The sequence below is a fragment of the Acinonyx jubatus genome, chromosome B1 (assembly GCF_027475565.1).
Source record: "Acinonyx jubatus isolate Ajub_Pintada_27869175 chromosome B1, VMU_Ajub_asm_v1.0, whole genome shotgun sequence".
NCBI classification, from domain to species: domain Eukaryota; kingdom Metazoa; phylum Chordata; class Mammalia; order Carnivora; family Felidae; genus Acinonyx; species Acinonyx jubatus.
In genome coordinates, this window is record NC_069382.1 from 103,097,058 (window position 1) to 103,118,946 (window position 21,889).

At 34.8% G+C, this 21,889-nt stretch overlaps 1 protein-coding gene across 2 annotated transcripts in view; it reads right to left on the reverse strand.

Moving 5' to 3' along the window:
- LOC106978082 (bifunctional heparan sulfate N-deacetylase/N-sulfotransferase 3) overlaps positions 1-21,889 on the reverse strand; it is a 180,536-nt gene that overhangs the window by 17,566 nt on the left and 141,081 nt on the right. For both annotated transcript variants that reach the window (XM_053217007.1, XM_015075727.3), the window contains exons 7-10: positions 13,271-13,453; positions 10,939-11,035; positions 6,780-6,903; positions 2,311-2,485 (exon numbers count right to left, since the gene is read on the reverse strand). In XM_053217007.1, coding sequence (XP_053072982.1) covers positions 2,311-2,485; positions 6,780-6,903; positions 10,939-11,035; positions 13,271-13,453 — 579 coding nt within the window. The remainder of the gene's footprint in view (positions 1-2,310; positions 2,486-6,779; positions 6,904-10,938; positions 11,036-13,270; positions 13,454-21,889) is intronic.

The window sequence follows — 21,889 nt, forward strand, 5'->3', positions numbered from 1 at the left end:
TTTCCCTAAATTGACCAATAAATATTCAGGCTTAGTGGTAGGTTTGTGGATGTTTACCACATCTAGTTGAATAGCAAATTGGCTGCAATTGAGATTCAAATTACTACACTACAAACACTACTAGACTTTGTTAAGGCCTGCATTTTGCCAGTACAGAGTGATTTATTTATAATATTTGGGACATTTTGTTAGCTTACAGCCTTGAAACCTCCTTTTATGGTAAATTCTCAATTTCTCAGGGGCTAAGTGGTTGCCAAGTTCCAATTTTCTTTTCTCTTTGAGTCAATTAAGGCTTATTTCTCTTTTCTCCAGATACCTGGTAGAAAAGGTAAAAGGCACAAAATCTAATCAGTCAATTTACAATTTGCTGTATACTATGATTTAAAAGATGGCTGTAGGAGTCTGGCGTCAATGCTTAGTGTGGAGTTGTGGATTTCGGCTTTCCAGGCTGTCTCACTTCCTATTATGCAGATTATTATCAATCTGCCTATCTAAGATTCCATCTGCTTTATTATGACCTTTCCCCTACTCTGTCTCAGCCACAAAACCTTTCCTGACAATCTGTTCTTCCTTTTTGAATATGGAAAAACTACTTTTGTTAAATAACAAAAGGACCCAGTGCTGAGAAACTTTATTCTCTAATATTATAGATTGTCATGAATTATCTGTTTGAAATCCTATCAGTGGAAATGGAATGTACCACTCTTACCTGCAAGATCAGAGCTATGTGCATTCACTTTAGTACAGAGAAGCAGACTTAGTTCCAACCCAGGTGCAGGGTTTCAGATAAGGAGTTTTTGGTTTCGTTGTTTTGTTTTGGTTGTTACCTTTGTCATTATGTGGTATCCTTCTTTGTCTTTTGTTACAGTCTTTGTTTTAAAGTCTATTTTGTCTGATATAAGAAGCATTGCTACCCTAGCTTTCTTTTTGCTTCTTTTGGCATGGTAAATGTTTTTCCATCTCTTCACTTTCAATCTGTATGTGTCTTTAGGTCTGAAGTGAGTTTCTTGCAGGCAGCATATAGATAGGTCTTGCTTTTTTATCCATTCAGTCACCCAGTGTCTTTTGATTGGAGCGTTTAGTCCATTTACATTTATAGTAATTATTGATAGGTATGTACTTATTGCCATTTTGTTACTTGTTTTATAATTGTTTTTATAGGTCTTATCTGTTCCTTTCTTCTCTTGTCCTCTTCCTTTGTGGTTTGATGGCTTTCTTTCTTATTATGCTTGGATTCCTTTCTCTTTATCATTTTGGGTATCTACTATACGTTTCTGATTTGTGATTACCATTAGGTTCATATATAACATCTTATGCATATAGCAGTTTATATTAAGTTGGTGGTTGCTTGAGTTTGGACCCATCTTAAAAACACTAAATTTTTACTTCCCCCATCTTATGTATATGATGTCACACTTTTACATCCTTTTATCTTGTGAATCCCTTAACTGATTTTTGTGGATATAATTGATTTAGTCCTTTTGTGCTTTAACCTGTATACTGGTGTTATAAGTGATTAATCTACTATTTTTATTTTACATTTGCATTTACCTGTGAAATTTTTTCTTTTCATAATTTTCTTACTCTTGATTATAGCCTTTTCTTTCCACTCAAATAATTCTCTTTAATGTTTCTCAGAAGGCTGATTTAGTGGTGATTAATTCCTTTAACTTTTTTTTTTTTTTTTGTCGGGGAAACAATCTCTCCTTCTATTCTGAATGATAACCTTGGTTGCAGGTTTTTTCCTGAATGTATTGTGCCACTCCCTTCTGGCCTACAAGGTTTCTGCTGAAAATCAGCTGATAGACTTATGGGATTTCCCTTGTATATGACTGTTTTCTCTTGCTGCTTTAAAAATTCTCTCTTTATCACTACTTTTTTGCCATCTTAATTATTATGTGTCTTGGTGTAGACCTCTGGTTAGAAGTAATACTAGTCTAATAACAGATAAGGAGTTTCTGAATACAGCATTTCACATTTATCTTAACTTTATAGTTTCTAAGGAAATGGGGCCCTTAGTCTATTTTTTTCAAAATGCAGATGTGTAGAAGCACATATGCACATCCAAATACATAATATTTTGTTATATTTTCACTTCATTAATATATTTTATTCAATTAGTGCAAAATTAAAAAAAAACTTGAGAAAGTATCTCCAGAAACAAAGAAAACTTATCCACTTTTATGCAGATATAAAACTAGCAAATCTACTCTTTTATTGAGACCTGAGGTGGTTGCTATTGCTGCAAACCATCTCCCCTTCTTCATAGTCCCCTTCTTACCTGTTAGATTCTGTCTGTATTTTTCTTACCTGATACCAGGAATATGCTCGGTCTGAGGGGTCAATGAGGATGGTAATGATCTTTGCTTTCGGGACCAGAGAAGCTGCTCTTTTAGGAGCTTCCTCTGAGTGGAAGTAATTGGCACTCTTTTCAAACAGAAAGTCAGTGGTGACATTAGATGGGACTGGGAAGAAATCCATATACCTAGAAAAGAAATATTTCTCAAAATAAGACTGGTTTATACTCATACGCTGGTGACTGTAGATGTCACAGGTATCCCACAAATCATTTGTTTCCTAAACAAAAGCCTTTTTCTATAAGGCATCTGTTCTATACAGTTTGCAAGGGAAACGTATATAGAACACTAATAATGTATTTTGAGAATGCTTTTCTAAATACATTTTCTTTTTGTTTTGCTTACTATCAGAAAAAAAAAGGTATGGGAGATAGCAAAAATGTAGACACAGAATGATCAAACTGGAACAATAATCATCCTAACTATATAAAATGTATCTAAATGCAGAAATACTTTACAGAAAAAAATGTGTGAGTGCTGAACCAAAAGGAAAATTTGATCAAAACAGATGATATGTTCAGTTCAAAGACATTCTAAAAGGACTTAGACAAAATGTTTTTAACTTCATCACAAGTGAAATAATTTCCTTCTCACTAATGTGGTGCTGTGGTTGCATTCAACTATAAAATGTTTAAGTGCAGAACACATCTGGTGTAAACATTGCCTATTTGCTTAACATTTTTTCCATTTAGAGCCATTTATATTCTTTAGAATATTCATAAAATTTTAAAAAGTATGTACATATTTCTAAATATAAAATCCTATCAAATTTCCCAAGGTCAGGTCCTATATCCTTAAGTGGGGTGAGAATGTAAATCACCAGCAGAATGAACATAGGAATAGCTAAAGCCTTACGCACAGAAATGTAAGACAAAACAGAATTTGTATAATGTCTCATCTGTACAAAAGCTGTCAAATATAAACTAATTCAGCATGTGATAACAGATATTTCTGAGGGACTAAGGGACAACTTTTAAAGGAAAAAGAGCCTTTTTTGGAGAGCACGTGCAAATTTAACTTCTAGGGTTTCTTACATTTGATCATAATGGCTTCATCCTCCACTCCCACCCTCTTCAGTTCATAAGCCATCATGACTTTGGGCTACCAAGATAGGGTAGTTCAGTAGTTACTGAGCAAGAGAGTCATTAGCATTTCTGTGATGACTTCTTTATGCAGTACGTTGTTTTCTTTTAGTCATCTCACACGATAAAGCTTCTGGTAGGATTCCAGTTGTTAACATATTGCAAAGTTTGGCTGGTACAACAAAGTGATGTCTTGAAACTCAGGGCAGTAAAGAAATCCTTTTATGTTTTCTGGAAATTGCCTTGGTGATATGTCATTCTGGCATCCTTTTAGGGGGAAACAGATATATAAAAATTTCTGGAAAGTTTGATCTGCTGTTTTGGTGTATAGTCTATTTGTAGAAAGTGCCACATTTTAAGATATTTCTTAAGTTAGATGCTCACCCTGGTTCCAGAGATGCTAAGGTTATCCCAAGTGTCTAGTGATACCTTATTTGGTCCAAGCTTGTCTCAGCCTTGCTTATTCTGAGAAAGGCTCAGAAAATCACAAAAGAAGGGCAGAAGGTATTGAATTCTGAGTAACTTTTAGTTTCTAAAAATGGTCCCACTTTCCCAGCAGTCCTTTCTATACCTGTAACAGTTTAGACCTTAAAAACCTCTTCACGCAGTTCTGGATCTTGGACCTATAATGTATTGATTTTGCCTGGCCCCAGAGGCTCATGGAAAAAGCAGGGGCCAGTTCTTGTTTGCCAGTATGCCCACATTTTTCTAGTGTAGTGGCTGGCACTTAGAGGCACTTGTAAAATGTCTGATGAACAGGTAAATAAGAATTCAGCTTCATATTTTCAGGGTACAAATAGGTAACATCTGGGGAATATGAATTCAGATTATCTAAAGAACTGGTGAGCAAACTAGAGTGTAAACCACTCTATTAAAAGTGAATGCCTGCCTCGTTTAAGCTTGGCTACTTTCATAATATCTCACCATCTTTTTTTACTGAAAGATGTGATTTTTGCAATATTCCACATTTATTTGTTACTTGGGTTGACTGTGAGTATTTCTAAGTGATTTAACTCACAGCTAGATCAAGACATTTAGAAGTTCTAAGTGCTAACAGGATTTTAGGGCTCCCCAAGTACCAGTCCAAGCCTTCACTTCATCTCCATGTAATTATAAAAAATAATACCAAACCACAGAATATAAAATTTAAGTGTCTGTATGAATCAAACATTTCTCTTGATCTCCTGATTGTAAATGTTGGCTATTTTACCAAAGATGGAGTGTTCTCATTTTCATCTGCCCTACTTTGCTTTTGTCCTCAGCTTGTGTTTAGGTTGCCTGTCAGTTAAGGCAGCCCTGGTTTTCCCCAGTTTTCTAGGAAAAGCAGTTCCCATGGATCCAGACTCACTGTGCCTGTGTTAATTCTGTAAGCCACTTTGGCATGCTGAGACCTACTATCAAACTCTTCCACTTTATGGCTCTGTGGTCCCAAAGGGACTATGGACGTGCTGACACTTCACAGAGAGACACGGCCAGCCTGAGGACCATGAATACATCTGACATCATTGACAGCAAAGCCAGAGTTACTGATAATAGACTGACATTTGCAGGTACTTTTGTTATTTGTGTTGTCTTTTATAAACATATAATTTGTCAATGCAAAAGTGTTTGCAATTGAGGTGTTTTTAGTGAGTTGCACTTAAAATCATTAGCTTTCTACTTATTTATGTCATCTTTTTGTAAACTGCTTAAGGGACTTTTTGTCCTGTTATAGTGCCTTATATACATTACTGACTTCTGAACAACTTTTAAAAAATTGATTATTCTTACAGATATTCTTTTTTTTAAGTTTATTTATTTATTTATTTAGAGAGAGACAGAGAGCGTGAGCAGGGGAGGGGTAGAGAGAGAGGGAGAGAGAGAATCCCAAGCAGGCTCTGCACTGTCAGCGAGGAGCCAGATGTGGGGCTGAAACTCACGAACTGTGAGATCATGACCTGAGCCTCAACTAAGAGTCAGACGCTTAACTGACTCAGCCACCCAGGCACCCCTATTCTTAGAGATAGTCTTAAATCCCAGGGAGTTCAAGTATTGCATTCCTCTCCACTTTTTTCTTTTTTTAAAGTAGGCCTCACACCCAGAGTGGAGCCCAGTGTGGGGCTTGAGCTCACCACCCTGGGATCAAGACCTGAGCTGAGATCAAGAGTCGGACGCTTTACCGACTGAGCCATGCAGGCGCGCCCACCCCCCACCCCCCCCACACACTTTTAAAGCAGCTTTTAATCAGTCTCTTTAGTCCTAATGTTAACGTATTTTTATTCTACTGTACACAGGCATATATATTTGAGTCAGTGGTCAAATAGCAGCTGAAGTGGTTGATGCTTTCTTGGTTCTCACAGTTGTTATTTAACACCATACAATTAATCAATATCAAGCCCTGTTTGAAGAGTTGGCAGTGAAATATATTGCAGTTAGAATATATGTAATTCCTAGTAGGTGCTCAAATTATCCTCAACTCATTTCTTTTCTTTCCATTTGGACCACACACAAGCAACTCTTGAGGGGGGGTGATACTTATGAAATTGAGATCATGCAATTTGACGACAGAAGTTAATATATAACAACGCTTTATGCTAAAATACATGCAAAATGTTTATGCTCATGCCCTAGAATTATTATAAAAATTCCATTCTTTCATATCACTTTCTGCCTAGAATTTCTACCTTAACAGCAAGACTTGCAGATATATTTTGTGATTAACATGTTAATTTGCAACATATATTCCTACTATATTATTATATTTTGTATGTTATTTGACATTTTAACTTTTATTTTTCATTTAACTATTTTCCTTGCATGGTTGATATAGTTCTTATTTCAATTCAAGACCAAAAATTAAATATTGCTGATAGCTTTATTTCACTTATTTCATCTATTTCATTATTCATGAAATATACACAAATTTCTAGTTCTATTTATTTATTTTTTTAACCTAAAATGCCAAAGCAAAATAAAAAAATATATAGAGGGACTGTAGCATCACTTTAATACAAAGTGCACAGGAAGAGAAAGCTATGAAAGTGTTTTAAGAAGAGAGAGGAATGAAATTTTTGGGTGTTACAGTATTTCTCTAACTTCGTATCTGTAATAACCATCAAAGATAATTAATGCAAATTCAGATTACATGTGGGCCTCTTGAAGCAATGAGTCCCATAACAAACTGAGAAAAATTTCTTATGAATAATTTCTGTGCTTCTTCATTTTATTGACTCCATTTCCAAGGTACAGAGGATAACTTTTATTTGTGGCTACAAGCTTCTATGTTTATAAATATTAGCACTAATTTTTATACTGTGCATAGTATATATACTTTTAGATTTATACTAATAACCCATCTTACCAATCAATCCCCCTGTGGTAGTTATTTCTATTAAAGAACTGTACCTCCTCAAAGGTTTTTGGGCTGGGGGAGTTACTAAAGATGGAAGGATGCATAACCAGGAACAAATACAAAGCAGTGGTTCCTGAAAAGACAATAGAGGTTTAGAAATTAATTAAATGCAAACAGATTCCTACTATTAGCATTTCAAAGTCATTAATATACTAAGTATTGTAATGATCCAAACAGATACATATTAGTACTCCTTGAATTAAACTGAATAGATAATCAGCATTTTAAAAGAAGCATATTGGAAAAATGGAGTTAAGTGTGATGTGAGAAAAGGCTTGTTGCAGGGACTAGGAGAACTGGTTTTTGACCTCATCTCAATCACTGATTTGGTCTGTGACTTGGCTTTTAGCTTGGCTTTTTTGGTGGGAAGTCACCTGCCTTGCTTATTTCATAGACTTTCTCTGGGGATGAAAAGATATATTGAACCTGAAGATATTTTGGTATTATTATATGAATGAAAGACATCATTATTTAATAGAAGATATTACATCACTAAAATCATGTAGCTGAGTTCTCCAATAAGTTCTTCCTAAGGCCTATGAAACTGATTAAATTTGAGACACAATTTAAACTTTCAACACGTTTGTTTAAATTTGAATATGCTTACTTAAAAATGTGATATCAAAAATAGGTTTTTTGGAAAAAAATTGTGTCCTTTCTTAGTGATATAACATAAAATTTGCAATTTGGAAAGAGAATGGCATATCACAAGTGCCCATATGGATCTGTGACTATTGGGGATCAAGAGTATGATTTTTTTTTCCAAAATGAGCAATGTCATAGACTGTAAAATTAGTGTTTTAGAGCCTAAATTATGAGCTAAAGGGTACAGATTAGGTTGCTACAAGAAAAAGACAATCTGAGTTCAGTTTGCCTAAAATTTAACCACATGCTTGCTGTAATTGTAATTGTGTTTATAAAATCATACTATTAAAATCTTTCTGGTCCATGTATTCAGTCTTCTTAAGGCTCTAGTTTCCACTTCTCTGCTCTAATGTGGTTTATATCATTATACAATCTGATGGGGCGGGGCCTATGAATTATACTCTAAGTCAATAATAGCTAGCAATGGTCTTCAGACATGGCCTTATAACATTTCTCTCACTTGGAGAAATTACTTTCTGATTTTGCTTAGTAATAATGTCATGTTGCTGTCTGTATTAAATTTTGAATTTTCTTATCTCTCTGACAAGCTCTATTTAATATTGTACTTAAATCTAGTATATCAACACAACAGAAAATTTGTTAAAACAACTCTGTCAATAGCAAAATTGTCTAAAACAATGAATTGAAAGAGGCAGTGTTTCTAGATTATATCTTAGCCAAACTATGAACATTTTATCTATACCCATGGGTACCTGTGAGGAATGAAACATAGTAATCTATGATATACAAAATAAAAATGCTCCTCACAAGCTTGACCTAAAACAGTGGTTCTCACACTTTAGCATGCCTTAGACTAACCTGGAGGTCTTGTTAAAACACAGAGAATCGAACCCTATCCCAGAGGTTCTGATTCAGTACACTTTGAAAACCACAACTTAAAAGAAATGTGTAACAAAATCTAAAACTTATTTGGGGGAAAAATGTTCCATTACTTGAAATCCGTAGTAGAGTAAAGCTTTCTTGAACATGGTGTTTAGAGTCAGGTAAATTCTAGGATCAGGATTTTATTTCTAACACTTATCAGTTGTGTGAATGTGAACAAAAATATCTAAGCTGAGACTTAGTTTTCTTATCTGTGTAGTGGGGGAAAAATACTTAGCTATCAGGGTTTTATGAGGGTCAAGTAAGACAATCTGTATAAAAGTACCTAAATAGCTTCATATCTCAATATTAGTAAAGTATTTTTTAAAATAACAGCTTTTATGAGATAAAAATTCAATAATGCATTTAAAAATTGAAAAAAGTCTTTGTGAGGATAGGAAGTATGACCATTATAATGTGAAAAAAGAAAAGAGAATTAGTTCCTTTCTTAGATCAACTGAAAGCATTCTTTTCTGAATTTTATTTTTAAGAATTGTATTCAATCATATTGTTTGCTTTTAATAGCATGACCAGCATTAATAAGACAAACTGAAAAAATAGACATGTAATTGTTCGCATAGTCAGTAAAAGGTATAATATAATTTATCAGTGGTCAGAAAATTGTTAGATTGCAGTTTCTGAACTCTGTCTTTACCTACACTTATTCTTGGGTCTGAATAAACTGTCCTATGTGTGTGTGTTTGAATGTGTTTAATGTGTGTATGTATGTAAAACAACCACCTAATCATAGACACACACATTCAAATAACCATCCATAAAGCTTCAGTTTTACTTTTTGTCAGTTTCAACACTAAAAATATTTGAATATGCGTAAGAATATACATCTATGCAAAATTATTCAGAAAAATGCTTCTGATGAAACTAAAGTTAAAATGAAGCTATTTAATTTTTATGTAACTGATGAGAAGATATGTTTATCCTTTTAAAAAATCAACTTCACAAAATATTGATATACATAGTAACATGGATGAATCTCAAAAGCATTATCTTAAGTGAAAGAAGTCAAATGCACAAGACTGCACATTTTACTCTTCCATTTATATGAAATTCTAGAAAAGCAAAACTATGGTACCAGAAAGTAGTTTCCTGTGACTGAGGATGGGGGAGGGGCATTGACTGCAAAGGCACATGGGTGGAGAAACTTTTTAGGGAGACAGAAGTGGGGTTTTTTTGGTTTTGTTTTTGAGACAGAATGTTGTGGTGGTTACACAACTGTGTACAATTGTCAAAATTCATCAGAATTTTCATTTAAAATTGGTGACTTTTAATGCATGTAAATTATACCACTACAGAACTGGGAAAAAAATTAGTTTCCATGAAAAGAGATAAAAAATTTTCTTCCAAAGGTAAATGTCATATATATTTGTAACATAAACATTTGGAAACACAACTGAGTTTAAGATGGCAAGTACTGATTCTTCCATCTGACCATGATTTTTAAATGTCTGCACATCTAGCATGAAACAAGAGGCAGCCCTTCCTGCAGGGCTTTCTGGAGCGAACTCGATATGCCACGCTTCAGAGAGACATGATCAGTAATGACAGTGGGAGTTCGCTGAAAAGACTTTACTTTAGATATTTTTCTAGCTGCCTCTTGACTTTAAAATACATAAGGCCAAATGAAATAAACAAGGACAAGAAAAGTATTTATCATATTTATTATTGTTTTCAGATTGATATTGGCAAATGGGACTAAGAGAAAATGAATAGGCTAACCTCTCTGTGTACATTACATAAAATTTTCTCCAGTTATTTTTAGAGAAATGAGGAGACGGAAGGTATTCCCCTTAGAAAGGGATATGGTTGAAATGGCTGTTTTCTGTGAAGCCAGAATCCGAGAGCCCCAAATAATTTATCATGCAGGAAAGAGCATGGATATTTGGCATTTTAAAGCTTCCACTGGGCTTCATTTTAATACTGATTCTTAAAGAAACAAGAAGTTTATGGGGAGAAAAAATTGCATGCCAATTTAAGAAAAGGCACAAAAATTGCATGCCAATTTAAGATTTCTCCTGGGTATGAGTAAATGCCTTTGTTAGCACAAAGTTTTGTTTATGTCTGGAATTCTGCTTGTTAAACATCCTTTAGATTTTTAGAAAACAGTCATCTCTGCAAGAAATAGTTTAGAGATAAACTATATCAGGAAGATGGCAGGAAGAGGCTGTTTTTCTGGAAGGGATTTATTATAGAGAGTTATCGATACTTATATGTGTTTATCTCGACTTTTGATGAAATCCTGTCAGTCACTTTTTAAACATGTTAAACATTTAAAAATGTTAACATTTTTCAATTAAGGTCTTTGGCAAAAAAGGAATATTTGCTACCAAATTGTTGGATATTCAAACAGTGTGACATTTATTTTCATCTTTTTCACTGTAAAAAATTCCTTGACAAGCATTTAAATACATTATCAAGCTAAACAAACATTATGTCAGAGAACCAATGTGTTATTCATCCATCAGTATATATAGGAATTTTGAAAACTCTTTATGACAAGAACTCACTGTCTAGTCATCAGGAATTTTATACTGTTTGGTTAATCATAACAAAAAGCTCTCACCAGTTTTCTGGGGTCCTATTACCAAGAATTTTGGTAAACGATCACAGGTTTTTTCTTTAGACCAAATGTCTCTGTGGCGTTTGTCATCACAAGGATTCTAAATGGGAGAAGAATACAGAGATGTATTTTTTGATAAGTGGCCACTATGCTAGAGTTTTTCAACTTCTGTCCTTGAAAAGATATTCCAGGAAGCAAAGCTATGCGACTTCTTTTAAATGAAAGCTTTGAAGTGGCATCATGGAAGCTTTCAAGTAACCCTTTCCATCCTGAACCCTTTCCATCCAACCCTTCCATCCTGAAGTTGAGTGTCTACTGAGGCGTTGGGGGGAGGGGAGACAGCCTCATAGCACTGAGGATTTAGTATTTTTTCTGCTTTTGGCCGTTCTACATCTTAATTGTATGTGTGTGTGTGTATGTGTGTGTGTGTGTGTGTGTGTGTACATGTGTGTGTTTTAAAATAGTGAGCTCCAATGTAGTGTGGGGCAGGGACTGTGCTTCCTGCTAACCTAAAAGAAGATACACTCTAAGCATTCCATAAGTAATTGAAATACAATGTGTAAGATTTTTATTCTAAATAACTTTGAGCTGTTTTGCTGTGCTTCAAAGAGATACAGATCAGGCCATAATGATACTATTTAAAGAGACAGCAGATTCCTTTCAGATATGTATTACTATAACTTTGCAGAATATGATTCTAAAAAGCACTAAATTTCAGCAAAAGGGTAAAATGAAGGTGAAATACTATCTTAGGGATCTGCTTTTGGTGTATAATACATAAACTAAACCCACCATGCAAGATGTATCTAGAACATCCTTAATTTCCACTGCAAAGTGCTCATTATGTGAAGACTTAAAAGTTCCCTTTAATACTACTTCAGATATAGGCAATCAGGACAGCACTTCTATGCAATTAATACTACAGATATGTGCAGTTAAAGGAACTTTCTGCTTATTTACAATAAGCAACAGATGGTATGACTAAAGTAGAGGGTATTCTTTTTGGCTGCTGTTAAAAAAAAGTTGTTTCAAACCTGTCACCTGAAATAATAATGATTTCAGTTTAAAAGTAAGGTGTTAAATCAGCAGGAAAATTGCATGTCTTTCCAGTGGCTAACATTTGGTGATATTATGCAGTGGTTAAGGAAGAAAGATGTGCATTATAGTAACTGCAAAGTACTATATAGTGATAATTCCACAACCACTGACTTTCACATACTGAAATGTGTAGTTATGTCTCTTCTTGGAGTTACCTGTTTGTGTTCAGGTGGTAATTAGCTCATGTTCAAAGCTGAATGCATTGAGTATGTAGTTCAGATCTTGCTGCAACCTTCTCCTTCTGATGATTGTTATTACTGTACCATCAGCTCTATTAGCAACTCTCTAGTAGCTCAGTAACTCTCATTTAGAACAGTACTTAAGAGCACAGCCTCTGGAGCTGGATGGCCTGGAACTGATTCCCACTCTGTCACACAGTGGCCTTGTAAAGGTGTCTTAGCATTTGCCTGCCTCAGTTTCTTCATCTATAAAATGGGGATCATAACTATACCTACCACACAGGGTAGTTTAAGGATTAAATGAGTTAACATATAAAGAACCCAATGTGACACATAATAAGCACAAAATAATTATTTGCCATGATTATTACTTTCCCCAGAGTATGGAGTAGGCAGTTTAAGTTCAAATTATGTTTCTGCAATTCTGGGACACATGAGAATGTATGCTTTGAAATCTGGGTTATGCCTAGAACAGTTTGCATATGCCATGTGTGTGTGATATTTTTTTCTAAAAAGCTCAGTAATTTTGCCACCAAACACTTTTCCCATATCCAAAGTAATTCCCAACTAATACTTTTGAAGGCTGCCCATATTCTCCAGCTGCTGGTGTACCCCGTGGTTCAGAAAGCAGACGTCAGTTCTGAACTCTTCTCCCCTATCCCTCTGATGTTATTTAGTCATTAGAGATATAAGATGTGCTCTAGGAGGACTAGCTGGCTACTTGCTTAGCATACAACCTACTTACCATTCTACTCTTTTCAGTCTATTGCAGTCTGCAAATTGTTCCCCCTCTCTTGACTGAAAACATGACATCCATTGAACCCCCCACTGAGCTTGTAGAATTTCATAATTTCTAATGGGCATAGGAACAGAGAATTTGGCCCACTACGAAGCAATAATACAAAACTGCAATTCAGGAGGAAATAGTTTCTCAAGTCTACCAACATTTCAAAAATGTAGCCCCCTCTCCACCCCAGATGCCTTCACTTTTCAGATAGGATTATATAAAATTTGTTTATGGAATTACTTAATTATACTAATTATTGAACAAATATTACCTGCCAGAGAGGGTCTTTTTGATCGGGAAAGAGCTCAAAATACTTGTGAGCCAGCTGCGCTGGAGGCAGAGTCTGAAGTCGCAGGTTCGTCCAGGTCTGCATGAAGTTGGCCAGATTAACAAAGGTATATAGTCCCAGCCGGTCATTCCCATAATTGGACAGATGTGTCATGAAAATGCTGATCTGAAAAAGGCAAATGAACTTCAGTGTAAACACAAGTTATTTCAACCCTAGGGGGAAGTGCAATCATAGCAATGCTAGTTTTTAAGTGGTCTTTGCACAGGGTTTAAATTCATGACATGTTTTGGAACTGTGGACATATCCCAGATACTCTCATTATATTAATGCATATTAGAAGATGTGTTATTAGTAAGACGTGACCATTTTTTTTTCTGAGGTTTTAACATATTTCATAATAAAAAACGAGTCCAACTGCCATATATCCATGTTGGTGCAATTAGTTGGATGCTGAATAATGTCCTAGATGCTCACACATAATGGCTTCATGTTATGCGACCTATTCATACTTTGCGGCAGCAGAATCTCTGGAGGTTGGGATTTTATAATTTGAGTCTACTTAATTTGGCTTTTAATGTAGTACTTCAAGTTAAAGAATATAAATAATCAATGTATCACCAATATTAGCATTAAGTGAATATCCTCTGATTTGTATTTATTAAAGGCCATAATTCCAGAGGACTAGGGACTAAATTTTTACTAAAATAAGTATTAACTATTTTCCATCAATAACACTGTCAAACCATTTTCCATATTCAGTGAGTGTACTATTTCCAGCATCAAATACCTCCTGTAAGACAAATTTTCAATGTTTGGCTAGATAAAATCAACTCTTCCTATGGAAGCAGCTGACCTAGATTGAATCCATGCATTGAAAACAAAGTCACAGTGTTTTCTTTATAATAAAATAAATGTAAATTCTGTAGGTTTGATTAAATTGGTCTGGAATGCAGAATGGGCTTTTTAAAGCCACTGTTTCAAGTGAATACAAATAGTTTTTGTTGGTGAAGTGTTGACAAACGGAAATAATTCTGTATGAGATTTTCAATGGCAAAGAAACTATTGTCTCATTTATGCTGCTATAAAAAAGATCATAAAAATAATTCATGTGATAATAGTACTTTCCTAAAATATATAATGTCATGTGAATGAATAGTAATAATAGTTATTATAATCATCATAATAATGAATATAATGGGTTCATTCATTAGAGACTGAAAGAAATATTCAAGAAAATTTATTGAGGTAAAGTAGCAGAGATGAGGGAATGGTTATATTAAAACTGGATACAATGAATTAGAAAAAAATCTAATTACTTACAACTATGAATAAGAGGAAACATTGATATCCTTTATTCTATAGAATAAGTCCTGCTGGCTTTCATATGAAAAGCTTCAACTGTGATCAAGGATATTTAATTGTATTTCTATTCACTCTGCCTGAACATATATTAAATCTTAGAACTTTCACAAACAAAATACTTTGAGGGTAACTTTAAATAGCTACCAGCAGACTGATGCAGTCATGAAATTAATAAGTAAGACTTTTATTACCATTTTGGGTATTTCTGAAAAATGAGACTTTTAAAATTTAACCTTCTGGTTATTTTTATAGTAGCTTCAATTCTATGACTTTTGTTTCCCTTCCTTTTCTCCAAAATGTATCAAAAGTCAGTTGTTGAGAGACTTAAGAAAATCATGCTTACATGTGTAAGTTCTTTTCTAATGTTTGTTAGAGGCAGTCTCTCATCATTCATATTAAAACTACATTTTTCAGTATAGCTCAACAACAATAGCAAAATGATACTTCAAGTTGTCTATTAAAGGAAAAATTTTAATACCATATAATATACATATATATATTAACTCAGCCACTAGTTCAAATTTTTGCTTTATTTATGAGAGATTTATCAATGTATCTATGTGTCTATATTTCACTTGAATAACATTTGCAGTGGGCATAAAATGGGAAATATGGAGATGTTGTGTGAATTTGTGGTACCAATACATTCGACCTTCATTTGAATTTACTTTACAACCCAGGAAACATTTTATTCTGTGACATTTAAAGCAGAGTGTCATTGTTTTTACCTATATGAGTATAGAAGGTAAAAAAAATGCTACTCTTTCTCTCTCTCTTTTTTTTTAATGTTTATTTATTTTTGAGAGAGAGAGAGGGCGGGGGGGGGGGGAGAGAACATGTGTGGGGGAGGGGCAGAGAACGAGGGAGACACAGAATCTGAAGCAGGCTCCAGACTCTGAGCTGTCAGCACAGAGCCCGACGTGGGACTTGAACCCACCAACTGTGAGACCATGACCTGAGCTGAAGTCAGACACTCAACCAACTGAACACCCAGGTGTCCCAGAAAAAAAATGCTACTCTTTCTGGTAAAAACAGAGGCATTTCAGAATGAGTTATGAACTAGTTAATGACATTGCTTTTCCTGAAAGTTGGCAAGAATTAAGGTAATGCTTATAAGGTGTTGGAACTTAATCCTGTAAAAAAAAAAAGCCACTTAGCCACCAGTCATGCAACCTTCCTCAGGTTTTCAATTCTATTTTTGTATATCTACTTTACCATAATGCAAAGTGCACCATAAGCAAAACGACTGTTTCAAAGTGATGGTTTTGTAATGTGTGTTACCTCACGACTCATTTAGACTTTGGACTCAAGCCTGGGGTTTGTTTTGTTCTTCTAAGAAATAGAAGGCCATAAAGGGAACATAATTGGTCAGGACATAAAATAATTTCTTTTTAAACTTTTTTTTTTTGTGTGTGTGTGTATGTGAATTACAATGCTCTCTCTATACATGGAATATTCTATATCTCTTGCTGCACATGTAACCTCTCCAAGTTGTCTTTAGAAATTTTTACTTAGGAAGGTATGCACAACAAACAACAGGGCTAGTGAGAACGGACATATAGTGACACTGTTTTGGTAAAATAATTAGCTTGCTATCCAGACAGTATTTCTTTCTTATTCCTGTTCTGACCAAAGACAACTATAATGTCACTTTATTTCTTGGCAACTGTTTCTGCATGGAATAGAAAGACACGAAGCTTGAAAGGGTTACCAGTTCAGGGAAAATAGACATTAGTCTTTCCCTAAAGAGGATGCCTTTATAACTTTAAGACTGCTTCAGAACTAAGGCTTTATTTGTTTGCCTTTTTAAAAAGGATAAATGTATCAAAATAAGTTATCTTTATTATACATGCAAGATACAATAAGAAAGAAAATGTCAAAGAAGTTACAATTACATTTCTGCAACAGTTTTTGCTACATGCATATTATAAGTAATTAGTTGTTACCAAAAAGACTAATTAGCTGCTTAAAACTCAACTTATTGGAAACTCTGCCAAAGGTACAAAATTTATCTAACAGATGAAAACAACTCTTTCTAGCCTGATAGACACAGACATCTATAACAACATACTTACTATGATGATTTTTCTGTAAAAGGCAAAAGGTAAATGCCAAATATCATATACACTGGTATTTATGAGAGAGAAAACAGATATCATTTGTAAAAGCGTGGCTAAGAGAAAAATGGGGGAGGCTTTATCTACACTTTACAGCCTCAGCCATGTGAATCTAGTAAGTTCCAGCCAGGTATTGGAGATACATGAATCACTACCAAGACGAATAAGGAGCAAAACATTGGTCCCTGTGCAAAGGCAGTTGGCAATGCAGTGTTTCTTTTGAGAAGGTCAGGGGGAGAGGAGAGGAAATAGGGGGGTAAAAAATGTGTTACTTATAATATTTATTATAAACTATGCCATTTATGACTACATCCACATTTTTCTTATCCTACTACCAGATGCTCTGCCTGGTTCTGGGTGTGTAAATATAAATATCATGCTCATTATTGTTAAGTGTTGTTTGTGAAAAATTAAGAATTCAAAAGGCACAAAGGAATTTACAGTGAAAAAGTCTTCCCACTTCTCTTCTTAAGTCAACCAGTTTTGTTTTGTTTTGTTTTGCTGTCCTTCCAGATGACCAAAGGTTCAAAAGCCTGAACATATGTAATAGATTACTCAGGAAGTTTATCAAAGTTCAGATCACCAGAACTTACACTCAGTGATACTGATTTGCTAGGTCTGGAGGGTGTCCTGCTACCTGCATTTTAGAGAATCATCCCTAGTTGTCTTGATGCAGGTATTGTTGAAATATAATTTGAGGAAAACTGGCCAGTCCCATTGTTTATTCCCGTAGGAAAGAGTCCATTCACCAAAAGCGATTGGCTTTTCTGTAGTGGTCCTTTTGAATACATTTTAAACACAAACATGTCCTGTTAAGTCCATAAATATGTTTCAACATCCTAGACACATAACTATCCCTAGCACAAAGAACAATTGTTAAGTGTCCTTGGCCTCTTGATGGTTTCTGTAATGTTGACATATGTGTGGAGATGCACAGAAAATTGCTAAAAAAAAAAAAAAAAAAAAGATCTGGTCCACATAGACATGTGTAATTGGTTCCTAATTCCCCTTCAATCCTGTGTTTATTTTATTATTATTGTTTTTTAACCTGAGCAAAATTCTTCTCCATTTCCATATGTACCTCTCAGATGCATATTGCCTTTTAACTTCCCTGCTTAAAAGGCTGTCTTTCATATTCATTTTATTTTATTTCATAGCATTTAAAAGGTTCTGTGGCAGAGGACAAGCATACTGTAATTAGCTTCTTTAGGGGAAAAAATAAGGAAAACAGGTTAGTTTTATAAAGTAGTGATCAAACTCTGGAAGGTTCATTTTCATTATCATGAAAACTATATGAGTCCCACCACTGTCAAGATTACACTCCATTATGTAAGCACATCTCTTTCTGGAAAATAAGTAAAAAAAAATCCTGATTAGAAAGCTATTCTATTCATGCTCTGGGCCTAAACCTCCTATTCTATAATTTCCCAGTTGGAATCCTCACATAGTTCCTCACTGCCTTCTGCATTAAATAAAATTCAGGATGTCACCCTCAGTGACAACACAGTCCCAGGTTACCTTTTCAATCTTATCTTGTGTCCTCACTCTGTTCCCAGAGCACCAGTCAGCTTGCCTTGCTTACTGCTTCCCAGTGTTTCCCTGGACACTCCACCCTCCCTGGCTTGGTTTATACAGTTTCTTCTGTCTAGAATATACAACCTCACTTTTCTACCTAGCTCAGTTCTGTATATGTAGCCTGTTACATCAACCTTTTAAGATCTCTCTAGGCAAATTCAAGCTTATAAAAATTTGAGCTCCAGAGCATTGCCGTGTAGTCTTTCTGACCTTTTCTTACTCTGGCTTGTATTATGTTAAAAAACAAAATACTTGTGTTTTTTTGTTGTTGTTGCTGTTTTGTATCTAGATTGTTAAGTTCCTTGGAGCTGACAGGGGGCTCTTTCAGCCTTATTCTCTGAACTGCCAATGTATGCACCTTGAGTTGGTACCAGTCATCTTAGTTGTAAAATTGGAAAATCTGGAGTTAGTTATTTTTTAAGTGCTGTTCATTCTAGTGATTCCTTAGCACCATTCAAATTGTTGGCCTTATCAATGATTTATGCTTGTCTCTTCTAACTTCATCTGCATTAGCTCTATAGTCCTCTCCCTGAACTCTGCCTCAAGTCTTCACTTATTTTACCACCCTCTTGCTTCTGTTTCCTGTGAAACTTCCTTTGTAAATAAACTCTTAGGCCTTTGACTTTGGCCTGCACAGTGGTTAAGAAAGTGGGTTTGGCCACCTACTGGCTTTTTGATTCTAGTAAGTCATTTAAACTCTTAATACTTTAACTTACTTATCTAAAAGGAGGGGAAAAAGTGTATAAAATAGTAACTGCCTTACAGTGTTGTGATAATTAAGTGTAATAAAATAAAACATTTATTTTATTTATTTTTAACATGTATTTATTTTTGAGAGAGATTGAGAGAAAGAGAGAGAGAGAGAGCAGGGGAGGGGCAGAGAGACACAGAATCCAAAGCAATCTCCAGGCTCTGAGCTGTCAGCACAGAACCCAACCCGGTGCTTGAATTCACGCACCGCGAGATCATGACCTGAGTGGAAGTTGGATGCTTAACTGACTGAGCCACCCAGCCGCCCCTTAAAACAAAACATTTAAAGCATTGCTTGACACACAGTGATTGCTTAATAAATTATAGCTGTTTATTGTTGTTATTATTGATATATTATTACTATTTTGGAGGAACATTATTTCTCATTTATAGCTTCCTTCCAGCAGTTTGTCAACCTTATCTATACCTCTAGTATCTTAATTCTTTCATTTTTTTTCTGTCAACATCCATCTGATCACTTCCTCTAGCCATCAAGATTCTGTGGTTAACAATTCGACCTTCTCTCCCACTATCGCCTTCAGATTCCCAAATCATCTTTTTGCTTTCAGTGTTCTACAAATCTAAGACTTTATATCAGTTTTTCATTCATGTCTATCAATTTCTTCATTCCACATTATGGAGTGTTCAGCACACTAGAGAAAAACCACATAATGGGAGCTTTTAATGTCACAAAAGCACATGGTCCTCAATCTCAATGAATCTTCCTTCCTTCCTTCCTTCCTTCCTTCCTTCCTTCCTTCCTTCCTTCCTTCCTTCCTTCCTTCCTTCTTTCTTTCTTTCTTTCTTTCTTTCTTACATATTTTAAGTGTTTATTTTTGAGACAGAGAGAGAGAGGGTGAGAAAGAGAGCAGACAGGGGCATGCACAGAGCATGATGCAGGGCTCGAACTCATGAAACCCTGAGATCATGACCTGAGCCAAAACCAAGAGTTGGACACTTAACCGAATGAACCACCCAGGAGCCCCATCAATGAATCATTCGTACTACTGGATATTCTTTTAATTCATTATCTTCAGTTGCCTTCAGCAGCTATTTCAATCTTTCATCCTTCTCTTGAGGTCTTCTACTTAATCTCCACTCTCCTTAATCCCCCTAATTAATGATCCCATGATTAACAGGGAGTATGGTCATCAGGCAGGAACTCTTTATATATATATTTCTTTTTTTTCCAGCTTTATTGAGAAATAATTTGTATACATTATTATGTAAGTTTGAGGAGTATTGACTTACATATGTTGTGAAATGATTACCACAATAAGTTCAGCTAACATTCATCTTCTCTTCCAGATACATTATAAAGAAAATAAAAGGGAAAAGAACTGAATAGAAAAAAACTTTTCTTATGATGAAAAACTGAGGATGTACTCTCTTAACAAATTTTTTTTATACAGCAGTGTTACCTGTAGTCATTGTGTTGTACATTACATGCTTAATACTTCTTTGTTTTATAACTGGAAGTTTGTAATTTTGGCCACCTGTCTCCAGGTCTCTTTACGCCTACTCCCTGCCTCTGGTACTCTGGTAACTACAAATCTGATCTTTTTTTTTTTTTTTTCTATGAGTTTGTTTTTGTTTTTAGATTCCACATAGAAGTGAGATTATACAGTATTTGTCTTTGTCTGACTTGTTTCACTTAGCATAATTCCTTCAACATCTATCCACGTTGTCACAAATAGTAGGATTTCCCCCTTTTTGTGGCTGAATGATATTCCAGTGTTTGTGTGTATTACAACTTATTTATCCATTAGTCCATCAATGTACACTTAGGTTGTTTCCATGCCTTGGCTATTGTAAATAATGCTGCTATGCATATGAGGGTACAGATAACTTTTCAAGTTAGTTTCATTACCTTTTCATATATTCCCAGAAGTGGAATTGCTAGACATATGGCAGTTCTGTTTTTAATTTTTTGAGGAACCTCCATACTGTTTTCCATAATAGTTGTACAAATTTACAGTCCCACCAACAGTTCACAAGGTTTCCTTTTCTCAACATCTATACCAGCATTCTCTATCGCTTATTCTTTTGATAATGGCCATACTGACAGGCATGAGGTGATATCTCATTGTGGCTTTGATTTGCATTTCCCTAATAACTATTGATGTTGGCATCTTTTCATGTACCCATTAGCCTTTCATGTATCTCCTTTGGAAAAATGCCTATTCAGGTCCTTTGCCCATCTTTAATTAATTTAATTTGTTTTTGTTTTCTATTGAGTTGTATGAATTCTTTATATGCTTTGAATATTTACTCCTTATTAGATATATACTTTGCAAATATTTTTTCCCATTCTGTAGGTGGTCTTTTCTCTTTATTGATGGCTTCTTTTGCTGTGCAGAAGCTTTTTAGTTGATGCAGTCCCACCAGTTTATTTTTTATTTTGTTGCTTATGCTTTAGGTGTCATATCCAAAAAAATAGTTACCATGACCCATGTCAAGGAACTTTGTTCCTATGTTTTCTTCCACGAGTTTCATGGTTTCAGATCTTACATTTAAGTCTTAAACCATTTTGCGTTAATTGTTGTGAATGTTAAAAAAGAAATAGGTCCATTTGATTCTTTTACATGTGAATATTCAATTATCCCAGCATCATTTTTTAAAGAGACTATCTTTTCTCCATTGAGTATTCTTGGCTCCCTTGTCAAATATTAGTTGACTCTATATGCTTGCGTTTATTTCTGGGCCATCTATTCTGTTCTATTGCTCTATTTGCCTGTTTTTATGCCAGTACCATACTGTTTTGATGACCATAGCTTTTATACTATAGCTTGAAATC